Source organism: Vespa mandarinia, chromosome 11 (genome assembly GCF_050613455.1).
Source record: "Vespa mandarinia isolate Hongniang chromosome 11, ASM5061345v1, whole genome shotgun sequence".
Taxonomy (NCBI): domain Eukaryota; kingdom Metazoa; phylum Arthropoda; class Insecta; order Hymenoptera; family Vespidae; genus Vespa; species Vespa mandarinia.
Window position 1 is genome coordinate 502,412 of NC_140820.1, and position 25,080 is coordinate 527,491.

Here is a 25,080-nt window from a genome sequence, read left to right on the forward strand (position 1 = left end):
TTTGATAAAAGCCTCCTGTCCTTAGTTTGAACATAAAATTTTTCTAATTATAAATAGAACTAAAAATATATAAATTAATTGATAAAACAATACTTTTTTTCCATTGCTAATGAATAAGCTATTGTAGTATGTAATAATCTATTTCTATCTTAGAAATACATGTATCAAAGTGGCAGTTTTCTTAATCAATCTGATAATACAACGAGTATTATCTGTTAAAGTGAATTCTCAAGAAAACAATAAAATTTTTTGAATCCTAAAATGCTGGTTAAAGTAATGATATGACAAAATGACATAGTGTCAATAACAAAGACTATAAACAAAACAATATTTCTCTAAAATCTTCCATTTATATACATCATGTATGGTTGTTAAGATAAAAATAAAATGGAATAACGATGTATAGTTCCATTATATCGTATACAAACTGCAGACTTGAGCTCTGTATATGAATTTACTTTGTAATTAAAATGTAATTTTAAAAGTTAAGGTTTGTAATTTACGTTACGATTTATTAATAATAACCAGAATAATGATGGTATGCTGGCCTAGGAGGATGATATGGAGCTGGGCTTACAGGATAACTTGGATTGTATCCCGGTAAGGGAGGCGGGGGTGGAGATAAAATTCGTCCTTCAATTGTGTCAGGTACTATATGCGGGGTAGAAGAACTAGCTTGTTGCTGGCTAGTAATAACACGAGTTCCAGAACTGTGCAAATGATGTGATCTTGAAAGACTTAGATCAACACTGTGCCTTCCACCAGGTGTAAGATCTAAACTAACAACCCGCAAAACATCACTATGAGAATAGGGTGGAGGAGGTGGTGGTGGTGGTGGTGGAGACATGGAATAGCCACCTGTCCTACTGAGATCGACACTTTGCCGTTCGGTTATTTCATATAAATGATGATGATGATGATACCTTGTATTTTGTACTTGAGCACCAAAACTATGATGAAATCCTCTAGCTGACATATCTAGACCTTGAAGTTCCCCACTATTCAGTACAAGAGGCTCAAAGTTTGATCTTTCTCTACCAAAATCTGATTCAAGAGGATCATACTTATATGATGTTGACAAATCTAGTTGTAAAGCTTTCTCTTTGACAGAAAGACTAAGATTTTGAGCTACTGAGTCACCTTCGTCGCTTGATAAATTATCAGTGGGCATTTGATGGTGATGGTGTATATCTTGATACCGTGAATTTGGTGTAGCTGAAGGAGATACCAAGTCTTCTTGTGGTATGTGAATATAACTATTTGGAGAAGAAACACGTGGTAAATCTTCGTGATGTAGATACTGTTCGATATTATGTGTTCTTGATGCATTCATATAATCCACAGGTCGGTGAAGATGATAATCCACATGCAAGTGACTAGGCGGAGTATGCCGATTATCCGGTGTAGGTGCTGGTGACATTAATTCATCTTGTTGCTGAATGTATGAGTCTAAATGATTTGGAGATCTTTGTGGTAATGGTGACTGTAATTGTGTAGAAATAGAATATAAATTTGCATCACGATCATTGTCTTCCAACATTGGACTAGAAACTGCTCCTATGTCTCTCTCAGCAGCATCTAAAGCTGCTTCAACAAGTAAGCTAGCATTTGCACTTTCTGTTCTTCTGTATACACTAAGGCCCAGCTTACTACTATCTATTAGAGATTGTGTTGTAGCACTTGTAGAGACTGTTTTATCTTCTTCTTCCTTTCTGCTATCTTCAAATTCATATACATCTGGTGGAACAGGTGGTAAATGCGAAGTTGGTATGTCCGATGTTGTAGTAGGATTATATTCACCCAGCCATTTTTTGCTTCCTTTACTTTGTATTCTTGATGCAGCATACAAATCTACATCTGTACGTACATTCTCTACGTTCGTATCAATACCACTTGGTACGGGCATTGTAACACGTGCAGAAGCACTCGATACTTTAGTATCATGCTCTACTGTATATTTGGGTGTAGTATTTGTTCCACTTGGAAACTCCATTATAGCAGGATGTGTAGAATTTGTATTTGTTTCAACTTTTAAGCTACTTTCTGAACTACAATCATCCAAAGATGGTAAACTGTTGCTATTATCCTGCTATAAGAATAAATATTGCTTACATTTTCGAATATTTCATATATATTATTACAAATATATCACACATACTTGTGAATTTCTTCTACTCAAACGAGGAGTTTTACCACGTCCAGCATCTTCCACAAGACCACCACTATAAGCATCGAAAGTGTATGCAACCGATCTTTCGATTTTAGGCATCATCTCCTCTGTGAGCCCATGTACCTTTTTATAATGAAATTGCAAACATTGCTTCGTAGTAAAAGCAGCTTTACAACAATTTTCTTTACACCTGCAAAAAATATTTTCCATTAATAGATAGAATTCATTTTCTCAGAAAATATCATATAAATATATATAGAAAGAATATAATGCAAAGATATCACTATTCAATAATAATAATATTTGTATTAACAAAATATTCTTACTTGAAAGGTTTAACACCACTATGAGTCAACATGTGTATTTTTAAATTACTTTTATTTTGAAACATTTTTCCGCATCGATCACATGTCGCTGCTCCTACTACATCTTTATGATGAACCTCTTTCATATGTCGTTGAAGAGCTGCACGAGAGCCCAAAAGCTTTAAGCAAAGTTTACATTGGAATTCCCTGAGTACTTCGGACATATCTATTGAAAATAAATAAATAAAAATTAAATAAGAAAATTTTATGTATAAAACATGTCTACTTGTTTGTATATATATATATATATATATATATATATATATATATATATATATATATATATATATTGTATTCTTACCACTATGCATTCTTTTAATGTGTACTTTGAGTTTTTGAGGTTGACAAAATTTACGTCCACAAAAATCGCACAATGGCCTAGAACGTTGCGGATTGTGTGCACATCCATATGTTCTATGCATTTCAAGATAGTTCAGTCTTAAAAAAAATTTTTTACAATACTGACATTGGTATGCACCACGTCCTGCATGTAATTCCGCCGCATGTTTCATGATATTGTCTTTTCCTAGAACAGCAGCTCCACATACCTAATATAAAATCTTTTGTTATATGTGCAAAATATAATGTTATGAAAGCAATATGCAAAATTACATTATTATGAAAAGCAATATACATCTTACCTTACAATGGTATTTTCTAATAGTCAAACTATAATTGGTATCATGAAAAACGCAACAATGCAAACGATAATACATAGGATGGGCGAAATTTAAATTACATCCACCACAATCTAAAAATAATCAAAGTTAAATTAGTTAATTAAAAAGTTTATTACATTATTCTACTAAAATTAATAAAATAATATTTATATACTTGTTTTATCAATTTTATTCTTCCTAGTCCATGCTGAAGACAATGAATCTGCCCAATAAGTCAGTTCCATTCCAGACATAATGTTTTGTGTAGTGATAAGATGTAATTCGCCTTGTTTTGTAATTACTGTTACACTTCTTCCTTCTTTTGTTTCAGCTGGTCTCATGTAACGAATCCAATTACTTTTCAATGGATTAGTGGTACTGATATACGAAGCTTTACCATTATTATCTATCTAAAGAGAAAATAAGTAATCTCTCAATACAAGAGCTTTGTTACTTATATTTTTTTTAATACGATAAAAAACTCATGCATTCAATTTACCTCCCAAATATGTCTCATAGGAAAATCATCTGGTATGTCCATTTCTTTTACAGGTTTACCAACTAATGGACCTAATTTGGCATACATGGGAACTGGGTTCTTGGCATAAATTCCAAGACCATGTTCTGCTGTTGTAATTTTTAATTCAAAACATTCAGGTAAAGAATCTCTAGCGTACAAAGGTTTGTCTGAATCTATGAGTAATTGCTTTTCCTCCCTCTGTATCTTTGCTTTCAATTTACAATGATCTACAGGTATTGAATCTTCATCCGACTCAAAACCATCATCTGGTAATCTTCCATAACCTTCTGACATAGGATCATCAGATTTTAAAGCCTTAATTACTTCAAGGTTTTCTTTGTATTTATTTAACCAATCTTCATACGTTATAGAGTCTGTTATAGTATATTGAGGTGTATTGAGTGGACATGCATCTTGCAAATGCCGACTGTTACATTCTTGGCAAAGTTTTATTGTAATTGCCAACCTATGAGGCTCTGATATATTACCATCGAAGTTTACGTCAATTTGAGTTTTATCTATTACTGAAATAACAGATTCATTTTCTGGTGTATTCGAATTTGAAGTCTCTTTTTGAGTAACGATTCCATCTTGCGGTGCTTTTCGCACATCATGATGCTTCTTATTTTTGTGCTCACTAGTATGCTTGTGCTTTTTTCGTCGATGTTTGTGCATAGCATCATCCAAAAAATCATCAGGTGTATCTCTGACAATATTCTCCTCTCCATCAGTTTCATGTTTTGGTCTTTTTCTTTTCTTTTTTAATTTACGCTCTTCTAAAGCTTTTGCATTAGCCGCTTCACCTAACACATTAGAAATTGAACTACTATTTTCCTGAGATTCTGTGTTTTGTTCCTTATGTAATCTGGTTTCTGTTTCATGAATTTTTTTATTCTCTGCATTTTCCATATTTTGAGAGCTTAATATATCTTTTACAACTTTGACAACAGATTCATTCACAACATTTTTTTCAGGAGAAGAGACAACTGGAGTAGTTGGTGGTTGTATATTTTTTTTAGATGTATCTTCTCCAATCTGTGCTACTCCATTAGGTATATCGATACCTTTGCTATTGCAATTTAACTCGTTCTTTTCACTATTTACATCCTTTATAAATCCTATACTATCTATATGCTCAGTCTTTGTCATAACAGATTCGATATTTTTTGGAGCGTCATGAAAACATTCTACATCTAATTTAGATTTAGTATCTGCTTCTGTATTTATCTCGGTATTACAAATAACTGAATTTGTATTTTTATTGAGACTTTTTTCTTCCTGTAACCTATAATCCTTACTTGTTTCTACGTTCTGTGCATTTTTTAAGTGTTTTCTTTTCTTGCGTTTGTCTTTATGATGTTTAGCCTTATTTTTATGATGTTTAGATCTTGAACTATGACGTACATGGAGCTTAATAATCTCATCATGTACTTCTGTTTGTAAAGATTGTATCGTGTCGGTAGATGAAACATCAGGTTCTGGACATATAGAAGTACTCTGCTTTCTTAGGCTTCGACGAAGAGGTTCTTCCGTATCATCTATTGAATTTTCAGTCTTGACAATTTCTGAGTCCCTTCCTTCTTTGCCATTTGTTTTCCATTCTTCAAGACCATTGCATTTATTATCTTGTCTAAAAATAACAAAATCATTATGCACAAGTATCTTTATAATTTATTCGTATAAATTTCATAAAATTAATAAAAATTTATATTATTTGTTATACAATTAAATATAATATAGTAAAAATATTATTTCGATATATATTTTCAATTTCATTCGTACTACACGTTATTATTAAAAGTAACACTGATTCGCGTCCGTGTGATTCTTTCTTCTTTATTTTCTTTAATACTTAAATAAAAATCTATAGCTATGATGATAATTAAAATCCTTGAAATATATAATCTTTCTTATCAGTTCCTTCTAATAGAAAATATCAAAAAGAAGAATTGACATAAATATGACTAGATAAATGCGATTGACATAATTTCGAAAAGTATTGGAAACAAGACCATTATCCCGCGCTTTTGATCAGATATCGATCATCCTCCCTTGCCCCTCCGGCGCGTTGCGGCAAGATGGCGATTCAGTATAACAGACGGTTGACAGTAGAGGGGAAACCCCGACAGAGTGACAGCTACCCCATGCGCATAGAGAAAGAGAAATCTTTGATGCAAGTCGAGATGTTTAATGCACACCAACAACGACGTCATAACGATTGTACAACCGTTGAACCTACCTGACGATTGATTCAGCAAGATCGAGAAGATAAACTGCGAGGTCTTCGTCCGTCGACAATCCCAGCCTTTTTTTAAGAGATAACCAACGCTTTCCATTTGTAACGCCAATGTGAACACTTCGAAAATGCTTCACTTTGATATCCTTACTCGTGCCGGAATCACAACCGTGATGGGAACTTTTTGTTATCCCAGATTCCTTCACATGCTTCGTGCTTTTCTTCGGCATAACTACATCCTCGTCTCCGCCGACATTAAAGTGGCGAAATCGAAGTTAGCGAAGAGGACGCGCGCACACCGATATTATCCTATCCTCTTTATGCTCAACCGCCTGATCGCCGCCCACCCTCGCCGACACCCCAGTCTACCCCCTTCACGGCCATATTCCTGTTTTATCGATCCAGTTCTACTCGTACAAATTCGTCTCGATTCGCCCGAGTTTCAACGAACTCGATTCTGATTTTGAATCAAGCAACGCATGGTAACGCCACCACCCGTATACCATTGGAAACTTCATTAGCCTCTCCTTCTTTTCCTTTTGTCAATTTCCTTTCTCTCCTTCGCTCTGCATTTCCTTAAGCCTATTTCGCATGATAGTTTCAAGATGAATATTATATTTAAGCGATCAGATTAACTAAAGTTATACGAGTCACTAATATTTTTTTTCTCTTATCTACTTGTAATTTCAATTGCTCAATTTAAGCAGAAAACATGTTTTTCGATAAAAATAGATTATATCAATTCTAGTTAATTTTTATTCCAAGTTTCTATATATATATATGTAAACTGTATAAAACCAAAACAGATATTACGTGGTCTTTTTAGGCTGCCTGCCTGCCTGCCTACTTTAGTGTGGCTCTTGGTGTCTCTGGTTCAAAGTGCCGTAGTCATTAAACCTTTTATTTCATATTAAACGTAAAAAATGTCGCGAAGGGCGATTAAAGCAATAAATTGGTCAGCAATAGCAGAAAGAGTTCCAGAAGAACAGAAACAACTTTTCATAGCATTTAAAACAAAATCTGATCAATATTTACGTCGGTTAGTCTAAAAAATAATCTATTATTACATAATATAATATTTTTTAATATTTTAGTGTATATAAAAGAAGTAACAATAAGCAAATATGTTTAATTCGATTTAAATGAAAAATCATTATATATGTGTTAAATATCTTTTATAGTATGGTAATATAACTGTCAAATGATTTATTTATAAATCCTACTTTTTCTTACATTTCATTTTTTATTACAGAATGATGGCAAATCCTGAATCTTCACCACAACTTAACTGGGATTACTACAAAAAGAATGTGACAATACCTGGTCTTGTTGAAAAATTCAAGAAAGAGTACGAAGCATTAACAGTACCATATCCAGCTGACAAATATACTTCTCTTATTGATAATGAAGAAAAACAGATGGTAAAGTATTTTATCTACAGGACTTTATTTTTTCTTTATTCAATTATATATAAGAAAGGTAGTTTAAAATATAATATAAATATATATATATATATATATATATATATATATATATGTATATATGTATATATATCGTATGTCTTTTTGATGTATATTTCAAAATGTTTAGCTTATTGAGGTTGAGGAATTCCGCAAAAAATCTGAAAAAGAAATTGAGAATATTAACAAATCTGTTAGTACTATAAAAGCCATGATGCCATATGCTGAAATGACAATGGAAGAATTCGTGGAATATCATCCAGAAGTTCATTGTGGTGTAGTAAGCAATCCTTCGATCTGGCCACATACACCTGAAATGAAAGAAGCCGAAGAAGCATCTCTAAAGCCTCCTGGACAAGATCATGATCATTAATTTATTTCTACAAATTTATAGCAATATCGTAGTCTATAAATATGTAAAGAATATTATTGGTATGCAACAATTGATGTTTGAATTAACCTGTATCCACAAAAAATTAAATCCTAATACATTTTAAGAAATGTTTTTGATTTATACATTATTGTAAATAAATACATACATCATATAGCATGATACAATGTTCTATGTGTAACATAAAATATTTATTAATAAGATACTTTGTAGTTTTTTCTACATATTACAAATGTTTTGCAGAAATATATAACTCTCCGTGATCCTTCGATATATACTAATTGCAATGAATGAATGAATGATTATTTTAAACAAGTGATTAAAATATATTTCGAATAATTAATAAAAGTTTAACATTTATATTTAAAAGGCAGAGAACTATATCCATTGGTTATAATGGAATAAATAAAATATGGTTTAAATGCAATTCTATTCATATATATATATATATATATATATATATATATATATATATATATATATATAATTTTATTCATATCTATATATAAATTTATTATTTAAATGCTTGGAAGATCTTTTCGTAACTGAATAAAAACATGGAATATATCTGTTTTGCTTTGACAATATGATATAATTCATTTGTAAGTTCTGATTGGCTATCTCCATATTGGCAATTAAAATAATTTTTCGTTTATAAATTTATAATTTTAAATTAAATTAATTAATAGAAAAATATATTTAATAGATATTTCCTCATATTATTTCATATAATCAATATTTTGTTTATTTTCAATAAATATTGTGAATGCAACCTTAAAAGAATATCGATCATAAGAATGGACTTAAATTTTGTAACGTACAGTAATAGAGTATCCATACTGTGTACTATTTTGTTTATGCATATGTTCAGTATGCGTTTGCTACATGGTTTGCGAAAATCACGCATGTTGTGCGCTGATTAGCTTATACTTCTTTTTTGATTAATCGATTGCACAATATTTAGTACATTTTACGAAAAGTTATTGTCGAAAAAAGGTAATATTAATGTTAATAATAAATTATTTCTTAATGTTATGCTTTATAGACATAGAAGGTGTCTACATTTTGATACACATAGTTCTTTATAATTCGATCTGTCCGTTTTCTTTATAGTTTAATATTAAAAATATTTCTATACAAAAGTATATATATATATGTTCATATATATTCATATATATTCGTATACATATGTATATATATATTTTTATATATATATATGAAACTTTAATTTATCTTATAAATAATTTTATGTTTCCGTAGATGTACTTTTGTCTATTTTTTTTTAGAAATAATCCATTCAATTATATTTTACTTTACGTATTTGGTTATGATACGTTGCTTTTTTTGTAATATTTGTCCTAATCAAGATTATTTGTGTAAAGAATTGTTTTTTATTGAGAAACTATGACATATATTAAATTGATATAAAAATATAAGCTGTGGGACTTTAATTTTCATTCTGCGACAGAAGTACGTTTTTTTACAGTACATAATGCATTTATGATAATAATTAAAGAGTGAAAATAATTATGCATCTTTGAGAAAATGTTTGAACATTAAAATAGTTTTGTGAAATAATATTATGATAGGAGGATGGTTGTGTAAACAAATTGAAATATCTGTGTATATTTGTGTTTCAGTGCGTTTGTAAGATTAATTTATTTGATTGGATCTATTTATGTGTGAATTAATGAATATAATGTAGTATATATAATATATTTTTTTTACTTATGTTTTGATATGCCTAGATATTTTGTACTTTAATTAATCATAGGTTATATGCATGAAATATATAGGTCATGCAGACCATCCGCAGAGTAATGTAATGAATAGCTGTGGGAGCTTTAATACTAACACGAAGTTACGTGGACTGAGGAACTCAGAGACACTTGAAGAGTCTCCTTGTAATAGTCAAGGAAGTGATATTGAAAAAGGAGACGGAGGTACTCTGACTAGCTACGGTATTAACGATTTTAATGTCCCTCGTGGCACTTTGGTCATTTGCCAACGAAATTCCAACAATTATTTATCAGATCATTCATTCTCCAAGTTTAAACCAAGGTATATATATATATATATTTTATTTTGATAAAATATATTTCTTCATTGTCTTTTATCATTTTCATATAATATTATACTATATTTGATAACTTTGAAAAATTATATTATAATATTTAAATATTATTATAGAATTAGTGGGATACCACGCAATGAACCTCGAATGGCTCGTGGTAGCAGTTCAGGAGATCGTGGCAGAGGAGGCTTACGTGGTCGAGGTTTTAAGAAAACATCTGAACGTGATGCGAATACAGAGTCCAGTTATCACTCTACACCTAAACCCAAGTTTCAAGAATCGCTGAAAAATCAGGAAAATTCACAGAACAAATACTATGATGACAAAAGAATAAACGGTTTAAATATATTATTTTCTATAGATATATATTTGTCTTTTAAATTCATGTTAATAATAATTTTGTTGCATCATAGAGGACTCCAGAATTTCCAAGCTTCTGAGGCGGTTATGCCGTGAGGATGATTATGATCATTTCATGATGCTTTGCAAACAAGTACAAGAAGGTATACTAGCACCTGAAAATCAAAGATATATAAGACGGAACTTGGAACATATCTGTGAAAGCTTATTGGATATTTTACATTCTGGTCCTGGACCAGATGCAAAGCAGCATGTGACAAAATGTTTAGGTCGTATCGGATATGTCGTAGATCAAGATTTCAAAAGGTATTCATAATAATTTATAAGTTTATAAGTAGAAAAAATATTTATCTTTATGGTGAAGATTAACTTTATTTTTGTTATTTTAGATTTATAGAATGGACTTTTAGTAAGTATTCCTTGGAAAGAAAAGATGACATAAAATGTCTATTAATAAAATCTTTTGTTGAAATGCTCAAACTGGATGCAGAAACACCAAGATTAAAGGAATTCTCAGTGGTATACATAAAATAAATTTCTTCTGATATAGAAAATATATTAAAAATAATATATGTTTTATGTGTCCTTTGCATGATGAAAACAGTATACATATACATATATAATTTATTTATTTCAGTCTATGATGTCACAGTTGCAATCAACATTGGAAAATGTTGATAGATCGGATTTATTAGTGGCAACAGTGGATGCCATATTATTGTTAATCGAATCATATCCTGAAACTTTTTCCAATCATTTTCGTGATACAGTTGATATTTTAGTGGGTTGGCATATAGATTCAACACAGCAAAGATCAATTGTAGCTTATGCTAGTAAAAGCTTGCAAAAGTTACGAACATTTTGGATTGCAGATTTGCAATTTACGTTGACTTTATTAGGACAATTTTTGGAAGATATGGAAAGTTATGATGAAGAATTAACTTTACCTGAATTTGGCAGAAATTCACCTGGCGATGAAACATCTCCAACACCTAAAGAATGTATACTTCGTATTACATCTTTGATATCTGTGTTCAATACTGTAACTAAAAGTATATCTGATCATTTGAATCCTAATCTTACACCTAATGTACAATGGTCCTTTTTAATGGATTGCCTATCAAAAATGTTGAAAACTGTAGTAAAGGCAATTGAATTAAATGAAGGTTATGAAGAGTGGTCGCAAAATCTTATTGCACCATTTGAAAATAGTGAAAATGTAATTAAATGTGCAAGACATATGCATTCATCGCAAAAGTATATTGAAACACTTTTAAAAAGTTTTAATAAGGAAGAAATTAGTGAAGAGAATTTAATAAAGATGCTCAAATGTTTATATATTAACAAGAGAAATGATAATAAAAATTCTAAAATTATGCTTGATAAAGATATCTTAACAAAAGAAAAGGAACAATCTTTGATGAACATACTTGCTTCAATGGAATTAAAAAGAAAAAAAAATGTCGATCTGTCAGAAGAAAAAGAAGAATTGATCATGGTTGCAAATGAATGTGCATTTTTGCTCCTAGGGTACATTCAAAGTCGTGTAACTAAAAATCACGATCTTCTTTATAAATTTATCGATCTTCAATTGCAAAGAGTCAACATTTTTTGGGATGATACAATTATTTCTATGTTGAATACTATTTCGAAAGTGATAAAAGAGGTATCAGCCAATTTGCCTTTGGAACTGGTGCATAAGTTACTTGGAAAAAATTCAACCTTATTAAAATTAAGGTTTAGAAATTCAATATCCATACAAAGTGCTAGCCTTGGTGTATATCATAGTCTCTTGAGTTTGAAGAACATTCCCTTATTACAAGAGGCATATAGATATATATTAGCTGATTTAGAAATGGCTTACAAACTTATTCTAAGAGATATTGATTGTTTAGTCATAGACAATCCTTTCACTAATGTGCAATATAAAAAGTCAGATGCAGAAATTGTTATTATTTTTATTCTACGTGCACTTTCAGATATAGGTAAAGTATAATAAAAATAGAGAAATGTATAATTCTCATTAATGTTAAAATATTTGAAATCTTTATTATTTTCCAGCAAATGCAAGTAATTCAATAATTGGAATGTGGGCATTAAAACCAACTATTTTAGAACTACTTGCTGTTAAATTAAAACCATATGACCCAGCATTATCTATTGCCAGTCCATTGTTACAGTACAGCATTTTGTATCTACTTTATGCACATTGCTCTAGGTAATATCTTTTTCATATTTTTTTTGTTTCTTCTTTTTTTTTTCTTTTTTACAAATGTATGTGAAAAATATATTTATTTTTTATCAATTTAAAAATGCTTAAGAATTGTTAAATATACAAATTTAATAGATTTTTTATTAGAAGTTTTATTTATATAAAATTGATTATTTAAGTATTAAATTTTTGTTAAATTTTTGTAAAATATTTTATGTAATTTGAAATTCTTGCAGGTATAATCATTTTGTACCAAGCTCTAGTTTAATAACAGGGACAACTGCATGCCGCCCAATAGATATGTTTCCTGGAACGTTAGATGTACCAACGACGTCACCTACAAGCGGCCATTTATCTATAATACTTAATCTTATAGCAAAAACATATAACAAAAGAAGTCCCAATAGAACATTATTACTTTTGTCTAATTGGATGCAAGAGATTTGTATACAATCTGAAAATTACATTGGTATTTTGAGTAAAACTAAGGAATGTGAAAATGTTATTACCAGTTTAATCGCTTGTGGTGCTACAACTGATCATGATATTTTAATTGCTATTTGTTCTATTTTTGAAATTTTATTGAGTTCAAAGAATGTTGTATGGAGACAAGAAATTTATTCAAGTATTGTTGACTTTGCAATGTTACATCTGACTTCATATGATAAGCATGTACGTGAAAAGTATAGTCAACTACTTATAAACGTGCCTCTTAATATTGTTATTCCAAAATTGAATAAAGAATGCTTACCGTCAGAAACAAAGGTAAGTTGTTTTTATGAAACGACATATGAAAGCTTCAACATTTATTTTAACTATAGAAAGTTTCTTTTTTTATTTAAGTTGCAACTTTATGAAGAATAAAGATAACAAAATTTTATATTTAATTATTTTCCTGTATATATTTTCTATCATATAGTATGTTTTGTGTGTATTTCGTACGTGTATATTTTTTAGAAATTTCAAGAGATTGAGAGTTATTCATTAGAATCTTTAATTCTTGCACAAAGATTACACATGAGAGGTAACAACAATGGCGAAATGCAAGCACAATATTTTAAAACCTACATGGCATTTTTATTGCAAGAACATTACATTGATGCATCTGGTTTAGCTGAAATATTTACTTTGTGCTGGCCAACAGTGTAAGTTTAAATTCTTAATTTTTATTTTTTAATTATATTATTTATTTTTCATTAACTTCTCAATTATTTATTGATTTGTACTTAAAGGTCTGAAAATGAAATAATGACAAAAATGTATGCGCTGGCACTTGCAAATTGTTCTTTCTTATTTTTTTGGTGTGGCCTTGAGGCTGCACAACATTGTGTGATTAATAAATTGCGTACTTCTCTTGGGAAACCGCAAGAAACATTTACAAGCATTGAAGGAGCCTTGAAAATTTTGGCTCGCGAGATATCATACAATCCAGAAATAATGAAAAAAGATAATCGTGGCTTAGATTATCTGTTGCATGAGCATACACGTGTAAGGCTTTTTATAGAATTCCTGGAACATTTAGAAAGAGTTATTCACAATGCTGCAGAAGGATGTGCCGTAGCATTATCACCCTTATCAAAACCAGTACGAACTTTTTTCCACACTAATAAATCTACATGTAAGGAATGGTTAAATCGCATTCGTTTGGCTTTATGCGTTGTTTCATTGCATTCGGGATTGGCAACAGCAGCTCTAAGAAATGGTCAAAGACTTTTAGAAGATTTAAGCATTTGTGAAAATACTCAAGGTATTGAATTTGAGAGAGCAACTCTTTGCACAGCTCAAGCTATGGTTATGTTAGGAGAAGCAGAAGCGTTACAAGGTCTTTACATTTATACAAAAGAAAAGGATAGGAAATTTCCTTGGCTGAAAGCAGCAATGGAAGAAGCTGCTGGTCATTATGAATCAGCTGCTGAAAATTATAAACAAATTATTGAAGAGCAGTGGTATACCATGGATGAAGATATAAGAGGTGCAAAAATAGATGGTGACAATCAAGTAGCAACATTTTGTATGCAACATCTTACTAAGTGTTATAGAGCTGTTAACGATTGGTCGCAGTTGGAAACATGGAAAGTGATAGAAAGTGATATCCTGTCTCAAGAAAAGAATATGCTTTTAAAAAAACAAATGATGGAAAACATAGTTCCTCAGCAGGCAAAATGTCTGAAAAAGTTTGAAGCTGGTGAAATTATTTCTCTGGAAGAATTATCTAATTGGAACCTATTGGATGAAGAAACAAGAACAAATTGGAGTTGTGCTAAGACTCTTATAGAATGCAACAACACTTTAACTAATATTGCAATGAGTGCTCATATCAATGAATATAAAACTTCATTTGATAAAGACATACAGAGATGTCAGAAAGTAGCAGCAAAAACGATGGAGGAAGGCTTAAGAAATGTACCTTCAGAGTACCTAAGCGATTCTGTATTAATACAATATTCTGCTACTAGCTTGAAAAATTTATTAGCTGGGAAACAAAACAACGTATTCGAATTATATAAAGAGGATAAAATTAATAACTTGAGTACTAGTATTTTGACACAAATTTTATGGTGGTCAGATTATTTCTGTAAAACGAATAATGCTATTTCTAATGAAGTGGCTAGCTTAAGATTACATGTGGTTCGAAGTGCAAGGAAAGAAGGGAATTTTAATTTAGCAAAACGAGAAATGATAAAGTATTTCAAAATTGAACAAGACTTATTCCAGATCAAAGATATACAGGGTTGCACTTTTGCAGAGATTATAGAAAAAATGCTTACAGAATCTATGCATGTGAAATGGTCTAAAAATAATATGCGTGCGTTTAGAGAATTTGCAAAATTGTTATATGATATGGAAAATATAGAGGAAGCATTGAAAGTATGTAGTGCCACATCGTTAGGAATTTCTCAATCTATTGTAGGCGGAGAACAATTGGCAGATTTAAGAGAAACAGGAACTAAACTTTTACTTACTCTTAGTAAATGGATACAACAAGATGCGAATATAACTGATAATCATCAATTAGAAGATTTATTAAGATTTGAAGCTGTCCACAATGATGGTTTAATGAATAAATTGTTCGGAGATACAACAGATTTGATACCTACATCAGATATGATAATCGGAAAATTAATGCAATTAGGTGTAAATCAATGTCCTGATCTACCTTTAGCATGGTCTAGCTTTGCAGCATGGTGCTACAAGTGGGGTAGAAAAATTGTTGACAATTCCAATTCTGGCCAACTTACAGATACAGATCGAATAAATATACAATCTCTGTTACCTATAGATATTACGGAAAACGATCTTAATGCGATTTTTTCAATATTAAGTCAAAACAAAACCATTCCAGAAGATGAGGGTGATATAGACACGAACGATATAAATACGTCAGAGATGATAGAAAATCAATTACGAAATGTTCCAATTTTATGTCATGCCAGTAATGAACACCTTGGCATGTTAGTTGATATATGGAGGCAAGCTCAGAAACGAATTTATTCTTATTACGAATTATCTGCGAATGCTTATTTTAAATATTTGCAATTAACAAATAATGAAAACAACAATTGCGATACTATCACAGCTACATTAAGGCTTTTACGTCTTGTTGTAAAACATGCTTTAGAACTTCAGAATGTACTTGAATCTGGACTTTCAACAACACCCACTGGTCCATGGAAGGAAATTATACCGCAACTATTTTCAAGACTTAGTCATCCAGAAGCATATGTGCGAACCCAAGTTTCCGAACTTTTATGCAGAGTGGCAGAAAATTCCCCACATTTGATAACTTTTCCTGCTGTGGTGGGAGCTGTTTCTGGTCAAAGAAAAAATTATGACAAAGTGGTTTATGAAAGGGCAGAAAATGATACATCCCAGCATAATGATTTAGATTATATAGAAGAGGATAATGAATCTACTTATAATGATGAAAATCAAGGCTTTATGGATGCTTGTTTTGCACAATTGGTTGATTGTTTATCTAACAGAATCCCGGATTCCGTTAGCCAAGTGAAAATACTTGTTAAAGAACTTCGTAGAATTACTTTGTTATGGGATGAATTATGGTTAGCAACATTATGTCAACATCACACAGAAATTAGCAAGAGATTTGAACAGCTTGAATTCGAAGTTCAAAAAGTACAAGACAATGCTTGGCTTACCTCAGAAGAGAAAGATAAGTTAATTGCTGAAAAGCACAGGATCATTTTGAAACCAATTGTATTTATCCTTGAAAATCTTTTAGCAATGACATCTGTGTCAGCAGAAACTCCACATGAAAAAAGTTTTCAAGACAAGTTTGGCCCTACAATACAAGAAGTAATTAGTAGATTAAATAATCCGAAAAATCCTGCAAAACCTCAAATGGCTGGATTGTCTTTAAAGCATTTAGAAACAAAATTAGCACAACGTGTACAAAAACGAACTACTTATTCATTGTCAATGACAGATATTAGCCCAGTCCTAGCTAATTTAAAGGATACATGTATTGCTATGCCAGGTGTTGCTGCTATTGGCAATAAAGTTGTTACTATTAAATCTGTTGACAATAATGTACAAATATTACCAACTAAAACAAAACCTAAAAAGCTTATGTTTCATGGTTCAGATGGTTATACTTATACATATTTATTTAAAGGATTGGAAGACTTACATCTTGATGAAAGAATCATGCAATTTTTAAATATATGCAATACTATGATGTCTAAAAACAATGATACTAAGAAAGTTTACAGAGCACGTCATTATTCTGTCATCCCTTTGGGCCCACGATCTGGTCTTATACAATGGGTTGATGGTGTTACGCCATTATTTGTTCTTTACAAACGTTGGCAACAGAGAGAAAGTGCCATGGCAAATAAAAGTGGTAACACAGCAATTTTGCGACCTTCTGAATTATTCTATAATAAATTAACTCCATTATTGAACGAAAGAGGTATTGCATTGGATAATAGAAAAGAATGGCCTCTTCAAGTGCTTAAACAAGTATTATCAGAATTAATGGTAGAGACTCCGAAGGATTTATTAGCTAAGTTAGTAAATTTTCTAAACTATAATTCAAAAGTAATATTGAATATTATTAAAAATTTATAAATGATTAATATTGCTTATATATAAACTTTGCTGAATTTTAGAGAAATCTGGTGTAACAGCATTAATGCAGGATGTTGGTGGCAGGCAACTAAAAATTATTCATATTCTGTTGCTGTTATGTCAATTATTGGTTACATTATAGGATTGGGTGATAGGCACTTAGATAACGTATTGGTTGATCTTAATACCGGAGAAGTGGTACATATAGATTATAATGTATGCTTTGAAAAAGGAAAGACCTTACGTGTACCAGAAAAGGTACCTTTCAGGATGACACCCAATATAAAAGCTGCTTTAGGTGTAACTGGTGTTGAGGTCAGTTAATGTAAATTGGTATCTTTATTTATATAATAATTATGTTTCCTATTTTATCTTAGTGATACTAGTATAATTATGTTACAGGGTATATTTCGGTTGGCCTGTGAACATACTCTTAGAGTTATGCGTAGAGGACGAGAAACATTACTTACTTTATTGGAAGCATTTGTATATGATCCTTTAGTAGATTGGAGAGCTGGAGCTGATAATAGTATTGCAAGTTATGGAGCATGCCAAGCTAGGGCGAGATGTACTGGTATAGGACGAAAACAATTAGAACAGGAACTTACACGAGCTATGTTTGCCGTTAGAATAGCAGAAATGCGAGCGGAATGGCTTGCAAACAAGTATATTCATATTATTGAGATATTTTTATTTAGCAATTTATATGTTAATTTATAACATATAATAATAACATATAATAATAACTTATATATTTATATAGGGATGAATTAGTTAAAACTTTTCCTTTGCTATGTCATCACTTAACATGTTGGATTGAGGCAACTGAAGCATCACAGCAGTGTCAAGATTTATTGCAAGATAGACATCAACAACTTGCACTAGTAAAAGAGGCTCAGGCAATGGGACGTAATCATGCATTATATTCAGTGGTAAAAAGATATAATACGTTTAAGCGAGCAAGAGATGCGCATGAAAAAGCCAGAATAGGATTGAAGGAGAAAATAGATGAATGTGAGAAGCAAATTAACATGCACAATGTAAGTTTTTTGTTTTGGTTTTTTTTTTTTTTTTTTTTTTTTTTTGAATATAAGACATTGTAAACTACAATTCATTGAATTTTACAATTGACATTCTTAGATTGCATTGGCTTCTGTGAGAGGACCACAACTAGGCCAATGGTTAACGGAATTAGGAACGTCAGCTACACGAGAAGATCATGTTGTTTTTGATCTCGTTAAAGAATTTCTACAGAATGCTGGTCAAAATCAAATGATTCTTCAGTGCGAGCAATCTGAGAATGAATTAACACAATTAGCTACTCAACAGTCTATTCTTATTCGAAGTTGTTTGGATCTTATGAGTCAATATTCAGCGATATGTAATCTTTATCCAATAAGTATTGTTTCACAACATCGTACAGTTGTTTACCATGCTTGGGCAAATAAGCTGCTGGCATCGGGAACGGTGGAAGCTTGTCATGAAGTTATAACTCAATTTGAAGCAAATTTTGGCCAAATAAATGGAAATAATTCTCAGGAACAACAAATAGTGACATTTTCTTATCATATGCAAGCCATCTTGAATGAAGCAAATGAGAAGTTTAAAAAAGCTTATGAAAGGATGGTATCCGAGGGTCTACCAGAAGCAATTAGTAGAATTGAAAAGGCGTATACGGAATCAAGAGTTCAGATTACAGGATTTTTAAGACGTGAAAAAGGTGCGGAAAGAGCACTTGAGTGCGTTAATATAACAGCACTTTGTGCTTTGAACAAAAGATATTTAATGATGGAAGGAGCTGCTAAATGTGCAGGAGATTGTTTAGTTGATCTTACATCAAGGGAAGGAGATTGGTTTTTAGATGAAATGAGATTGATGTCATCGTTAATATCTGAACTTGTTACGTTGATACCCGAGAATCATAAAACGAATAACGATCCAAAAATATCCCTTGTATTGAAATGTCTCAAAAGTGCCGACTCTATCTATAAAGGATTACAAGAACTTAATTATAATTTTCATACAATTATTTTACCAGAAGCCATGAAGACGATTATTACAGAGGAACCAACTGTAATTAGGATGATAAATGAATTAAATGAAATAATCATATCGACAGGAATACCCCTAGGCGATATTCTTAGACAACTGGAAATACATCTTAGATTTACTGTAATGGAAATGGAGAGTCCACATGCTATGGTACAAAATTTAGTATCCAACATGAGATCACGATTCGAAACGTTACTATCTAGGCCTGCAGATATTCAAGAACTTAATCACGATGAGACATTAACACCTGGTCAAATGCTTTTAATGGGTTTCAATGGATTATTTGAAAAGTTGCAAATGGAAGGTAATGCTCTGGTGATTACATTGAGTTCTCTTGATATTCCAATAAATTGGAAAAAGATCGACCAAATTAGAGAAGCTAAAGAAATGGCTGCGCCTATATTTAATAAAGCAGCGCGACAAGTTTTAGAAGATATTTTCCTGATAAAGAGATTATATACAATACAGGAATTTTTTATAATGTGCAGAGATATTGCTACAGCATTTAGAGGAGAGATGGCAAATGTTTATGACGACGAAAGATTAAACAAACCAGTAAGAGTATTTACTGCAGATTATGTCTCGAGACAACTCCTTGGAGTAATGACCCAAACACTTGCTATTGCATTATGCTTTTTACTACAAAGAATGGGATTAAATGTTACTACTGAAATTGAACAAAGAGATATTGGAGCAGAGAGCAAAGTTTCAATCGAGGAATTATGTAGAAAAATGGTTGATCTATGTTTAAAACAAGGTTTGTTTACGGGATCTGTTTTAGCTCAAGCTAGTGCATTGAGTAGTACATTAGAGAGTGCTTGGAGAAGAAAACAAAGTGCAAGACTGGCGCAACAAGGTGTTGAATTAGCACGAGCCAGCGTACAAAGATTGCAACTTCAGCTAACAGCACATAATTGGTTATACGAAGATAATTTTCTACTGAGATCTAATATGAGCCCCATGAATCCATTAAGTAAGTTACGTTGATATAGTATTTTCAAATTGATAAAATCCTGATATATATATATATACACACACACACACATACACATATTTTTTTTTTTAGATCGTTCTGCCTTTATGTTGGAATTAAGAAAAACAGCTGCAGCTCTATCTAATTTACAATCAAGAGTATGCGAGGCACGAGAGCAGCAACAAAATCTGGTGTCTAGCGCTATTCAGCGTCTAAAATGGGCTGCTGGTGCAAATCCAGCATTAGGCGAAGTCATGTCGGCATTCGACAATGCGGTATTATCTTCGTGTGAAAAATTAACGCAACAACATAATCTCGCGGCCGCTGTTATCAATACTTGTAATTCTATATTACATTACGAAGCATTACGGACTAGAACATCGGAAAGTGTTACCCACGATGCAAATTTTATCAAGCTTGTTAAGCATTGGGAAGAGAGTTGTTTATTAACAATTAATTTAACAATTACTGTTAGTCCAATAGAAGAAAGTCTTATTGAATTATTACAGTTAGAAAATAATGTCGATGCTAACTGGTTGAAACAAGCAGAGAAACTTATTTCTGAGGCAATTATCGATACGCAAAAGAAATTACAAGAAAAGCAAGATATTTTGCACAATGCACATGATTGCTTAAGAGGACGAGTGACGAGCCTTCAGAATATACTTGCAGAACATCATAAATTAATGTCCGATGTTCGAGTTCTATTAAAGACTATGGTTAAACAAGAAAATATTATCGGACTGCAAGAATTTTTAAATACTTACCGATCACTCACCGAAACCTTATCTACGGTCGTAAAAGAATTAGAATCAGACAATTTAGATCCCACAAGAGGCATTGGTATAAAGTCTGAATTAGAGAGTATGGCGATTATAGTACCGAACTTATATAACGAGCTGTTGGAATTTGCTAGTGAACACAGATTAAATCCAAATAAGGGATCAGAGAAAGAATGTTCTCTTAAAAAGAAAGCTAAATTAATGAGACAAGATAGCGTATGTCTTAGTCCTAAAAAGGGAATTCCTTTAGCTAGGGATCCAACTACAGGCAAAGGTATTTATCTCTTTTACGCATAAGTAAATAATATTATTTCATGAAAAAATATTCTTATAAAATAAATAATCCATTCTATTTATTCATAATAGCTGTTCAAGAACGAAATGCGTATGCGCTAAATGTATGGCGACGCGTGAGAATGAAATTAGAGGGACGAGATCCATATCCAACGCGCAAGTATACGACGGCCGAACAAGTGGAATACGTAATACGTGAAGCACAAAGCACTGATAATTTAGCTCTCTTATATGAGGGCTGGACACCATGGGTTTGAAGGAACGAAAGCAAACGCAAACGCGTTGATGGTTAAACTCTCGTCTCATATGGTACTCTAATTTGTACCATTCGGTGGTCTACAACGTAGAGGCAAAGACGTCTGTACGATCAGGTGTTATATCACCTGGGAGAAAAGTCAGCACAAGTCCGGTTAATGGTCGGCTGTGCCAACGCAACGAAAAATCTTGCGAGCTGACTAAATCTACTCTGGGCTCTGATTCTATGATTATCTCAAAACGATCGTCTATGTTGTTCATACAATCCTCTCCTATCTTACTGATCATGGTCTTCTATATCAGATTGCTTAAAGCTCTACTTCAATAAGCTCTATTGTATTTTTCGTCTTTGTTAAATGATGCAGAAGAAAACATATGTTTTTGAAAAGTTTTAACAGAGTAGAGTTCAGAACATAACAATGTTGCAAGTAGGGTGATTATTATTGAAAGAAAGGGAAAACTTGCAGAATATATCGAAAGAAATCTTATTGAATGTTAAGCCTGCAAAAGTTTCGACAAATAAAGACAAAAGTATAGTCACAAGTAAGATGGGAAACTCCAAAAGTTGAAAATTGAGATAATACAAGTGGAACGCGGTGGTCTGTGTGAAAAGAAGGTATATAATAAATGATTAACAAAAAGAGAAAATAATATATTAATACCCAATTGGTACAGGTAAATATTATGTTTAAAGTCTAATACATTAACGTTGATACGTCACTTACAGCTGAACAACGATATGGGAAGAATATTTTGATCGACATTGGGTATTAAGTTTCTTTTTCCTAAAGTTTAAGGTATTATTTAATCAAAGGTTTATAATGTTTGGGAAAAACATAGAATCTGCCGGGTGTTTACAATAATGAAGTATCAATGAGAAATATTAATGAGAAAAATGTTCAGCTGAGAATCGTATTGAGAAGATCTATAACGATGTAAGTGTCAACGACTATGATGATCGTGATAACAGCATCTATGACTATAATGTACAGCATGAGAAGCACTTTCTTGTCAGAATACTATAAATCTGATGTCGTTATTTATGAGTTTCATTACTGATATACGTTTAGTAGAAGATCACTTTATAATTTATAACAGAACAATTTATAATTTTATACGCATGTATGCAGGAGCGACGTGCAGACAGGGTAGTAAAATAAGATCATGGATAGAATTAAAAAGTATAATACTTCACTTTTCATATGCAAAAAAGTACATCTGGGTATTCAAAGAGGGACCAAGGAAACGTTGCTATAAAATTAATAGATTCTCCAATTTTTAAATTCATGTATGAACGCTCAAACGAAATTCCGTCTATATTGATTTCATATTAATACTAATAATATTAAAAAAAAATAAAAAAAATAAAAAAAAAATAAAAAAAGGGAAGAAAGAAACAAAAAAAAAAAAAGAAACAAAAAAACAAAGACAAAAAAAATATATCTATAAAAAACAGATCTAATGTCTTGAAAACCTATTAATCTTTTTTTAATCTAAATTAAAGGAATCAAAGTTTTTTCGTTCATTATTTTCCATTGGCAATAGTATGTGTGAATATATTTTTTTTCCTATTGATCACTGTTGTAAAAATCCAATAAGTTATTGATAATTCTATTATATTTGATATACAGAAGAACAGAATAAACTACCCAGAGTGCAGAAATTATTGATTATTAAATAAACCATTAAATATTAAAAGAATTTATATTTCCGTACAATGATTATGAATTTTTGTCAAGATTCTTATTTTAGATAAAACTTGGAGATTTTATTCTTTGACGTTTATCCTGTCACACGTTCTGTGGTATACATGGCATTGCAATTTTATTTAAATGCAATATTAATGTTACAATCTATTCAGTTATGAACTCTCAATCATTTTCACATAACATAAATATCTTTTATTTAATAAAATTTTAATCCTCCTACACACACGATGTTGTACATTGATCAGTGATTTTATTTTTACAATTATTAATTAATAATAAAAATATGAAGTTTTATTTATTTTTATAGCACAGGAGGATTATCAATATTTTGTTCCATGATGAAATTCAATTTAAAAGAATTATTTAAAAGATCTTCATATACTTTTACAAATAGTTATAATTATTTAAGAAAGAAGAAGGAAAAGTTTGATTCTATTTTTTCCCTTCATAAATGAATACCCAATATAGAATAAATAATGGAAATTGCAATATTAGAAAATAATATTATATTTTTCTTAAGAAATTATGGAGTATTAGGAAATATAAATATAATTTTTAAAAATAACATCAAGCTATTCAAAAACATTACTCTTCTATTTTGCTATCTTTCATTAATATTTTGTGCATTTTTAAATATATATTTTATTTTGAAAATATCCTAAATATTACTTTGGATGGAGATAATTTGTAATAACTTTACTTTTATAGACCATCAGTTTCAATTAATCCTATTATATGGGTATTCAATCAAGGGATAAAATAGTTTTTATTATGTATTTTCATGTATTAAAATGTCATCAATATCAAATAGAAAAAAATTTTCAAAATTGTTTTTACATCCAAATTTCTATATTATCAGTGTGTTTTAAAGGATCTATTCTATAAAAGCTTAACTAATTTTCTTGAGAATTTATGTTATGTTCTATACATTAAAATTATTTTCTTTTATTTCATACGTTGTTTAAACTATCTAATATTTGTAACAATAAAATTGAAAGCAAAATTAAATCTTGCTTATAATAAAAGTGTTTGTTAAAACAATAGTGCGTTTATTTTATAGAATTGAATATTGCTGTATCAATCATGATTATACTATAATTATGTTAGTTTTCTACAAGAATTTTTGATTGCTTATCATTATAAATTTCTGGGGAGAGGGACGGGGGTGTCACAGATTAATTAAAAAAAAAAAATATTAGTAAAATATAATAGTTTCAGGTATATGAGAAATAATGTCATTATATAATGAAGTATATTTAGTTTTATGTTTGTACACTAATGCAATTCCAAATTTGATTATGCAATAAAATTTCATTGTAATCAGTATGGTAACAGAAGGTAGGACAGACGAATATGAGTTTGAATAAATTTCATTGTAATTCAAATTGTACATTATAATATTCAAACATAATATATTCCCATGTTCTCATTCCTCTATTCCTCTTTTCATCAAATAGGGACAATATCATGTACATACATA

At 30.9% G+C, this 25,080-nt stretch overlaps 3 protein-coding genes across 6 annotated transcripts; 2 read left to right on the plus strand and 1 right to left on the minus strand.

The window, feature by feature from the left end:
- Positions 1 to 16: 16 nt before the first annotated feature.
- LOC118441475 (uncharacterized) lies at positions 17 to 6,436 on the minus strand. Of its 2 annotated transcripts, none has more exons than XM_035865924.2 (8): positions 5,954 to 6,436; positions 3,694 to 5,344; positions 3,370 to 3,604; positions 3,177 to 3,286; positions 2,837 to 3,083; positions 2,497 to 2,701; positions 2,159 to 2,360; positions 17 to 2,086 (listed from the first exon to the last, which is right to left on the minus strand). In XM_035865924.2, the coding sequence occupies exons 1-8, from the start codon at positions 6,178 to 6,180 to the stop codon at positions 515 to 517; spliced, it is 4,449 nt and encodes a 1,482-aa protein (XP_035721817.2). In that variant the 5' UTR covers positions 6,181 to 6,436; the 3' UTR covers positions 17 to 514. The 2 variants fall into 2 exon arrangements, with proteins under 2 accessions (XP_035721817.2, XP_035721816.2); XM_035865923.2 differs by having other exon boundaries at positions 17 to 2,089; positions 5,954 to 6,434.
- Positions 6,437 to 6,730: 294 nt separating this feature from the next.
- LOC118441480 (ATP synthase subunit d, mitochondrial) lies at positions 6,731 to 8,006 on the plus strand. Its single transcript, XM_035865933.2, has 3 exons — positions 6,731 to 6,989; positions 7,203 to 7,371; positions 7,541 to 8,006. The coding sequence occupies exons 1-3, from the start codon at positions 6,874 to 6,876 to the stop codon at positions 7,781 to 7,783; spliced, it is 528 nt and encodes a 175-aa protein (XP_035721826.1). The 5' UTR covers positions 6,731 to 6,873; the 3' UTR covers positions 7,784 to 8,006.
- Positions 8,007 to 8,674: 668 nt separating this feature from the next.
- On the plus strand, positions 8,675 to 24,985 carry nonC (serine/threonine-protein kinase Smg1). Of its 3 annotated transcripts, XR_004838037.2 has the most exons (17): positions 8,686 to 8,797; positions 9,576 to 9,862; positions 9,992 to 10,212; positions 10,289 to 10,541; positions 10,625 to 10,754; positions 10,873 to 12,220; positions 12,297 to 12,453; positions 12,684 to 13,212; positions 13,405 to 13,592; positions 13,680 to 17,474; positions 17,577 to 17,850; positions 17,938 to 18,200; positions 18,299 to 18,575; positions 18,676 to 20,560; positions 20,654 to 21,616; positions 21,709 to 22,507; positions 22,619 to 24,985. XR_004838037.2 is itself a non-coding variant. In XM_035865346.2 (16 exons), exons 2-16 carry the CDS (start codon positions 9,627 to 9,629, stop codon positions 21,891 to 21,893), a joined length of 10,704 nt encoding a protein of 3,567 aa, XP_035721239.1. In that variant the 5' UTR covers positions 8,675 to 8,797; positions 9,598 to 9,626; the 3' UTR covers positions 21,894 to 24,985. The 3 variants fall into 3 exon arrangements, 2 of the variants coding, with proteins under 2 accessions (XP_035721239.1, XP_035721238.1); XM_035865346.2 differs by having other exon boundaries at positions 8,675 to 8,797; positions 9,598 to 9,862; positions 21,709 to 24,985; XM_035865345.2 differs by having other exon boundaries at positions 21,709 to 24,985.
- Positions 24,986 to 25,080: the final 95 nt, after the last annotated feature.

What these genes read in the sequence shown, in the direction of transcription:
- LOC118441475 (XM_035865923.2), bottom strand. Translation starts at nt 6,180, where the DNA reads ATGCCGAAGAAAAGCACGAAGCATGTGAAGGAATCTGGGATAACAAAA. An exon ending in GAATAAAATTGATAAAACAA is followed by an intron (nt 3,287 to 3,369) that starts GTATATAAATAT and finishes GATTATTTTTAG; the next exon opens with ATTGTGGTGGATGTAATTTA. An exon ending in CATTAAAAGAATGCATAGTG is followed by an intron (nt 2,702 to 2,836) that starts GTAAGAATACAA and finishes TATTTTCAATAG; the next exon opens with ATATGTCCGAAGTACTCAGG.
- LOC118441480 (XM_035865933.2), top strand. Translation starts at nt 6,874, where the DNA reads ATGTCGCGAAGGGCGATTAAAGCAATAAATTGGTCAGCAATAGCAGAA. An exon ending in TCTGATCAATATTTACGTCG is followed by an intron (nt 6,990 to 7,202) that starts GTTAGTCTAAAA and finishes TTTTTATTACAG; the next exon opens with AATGATGGCAAATCCTGAAT. An exon ending in ATAATGAAGAAAAACAGATG is followed by an intron (nt 7,372 to 7,540) that starts GTAAAGTATTTT and finishes CAAAATGTTTAG; the next exon opens with CTTATTGAGGTTGAGGAATT.
- nonC (XM_035865345.2), top strand. Translation starts at nt 9,585, where the DNA reads ATGAAATATATAGGTCATGCAGACCATCCGCAGAGTAATGTAATGAAT. An exon ending in CTTTATGCACATTGCTCTAG is followed by an intron (nt 12,454 to 12,683) that starts GTAATATCTTTT and finishes AAATTCTTGCAG; the next exon opens with GTATAATCATTTTGTACCAA. An exon ending in ACTTTGTGCTGGCCAACAGT is followed by an intron (nt 13,593 to 13,679) that starts GTAAGTTTAAAT and finishes TTGTACTTAAAG; the next exon opens with GTCTGAAAATGAAATAATGA.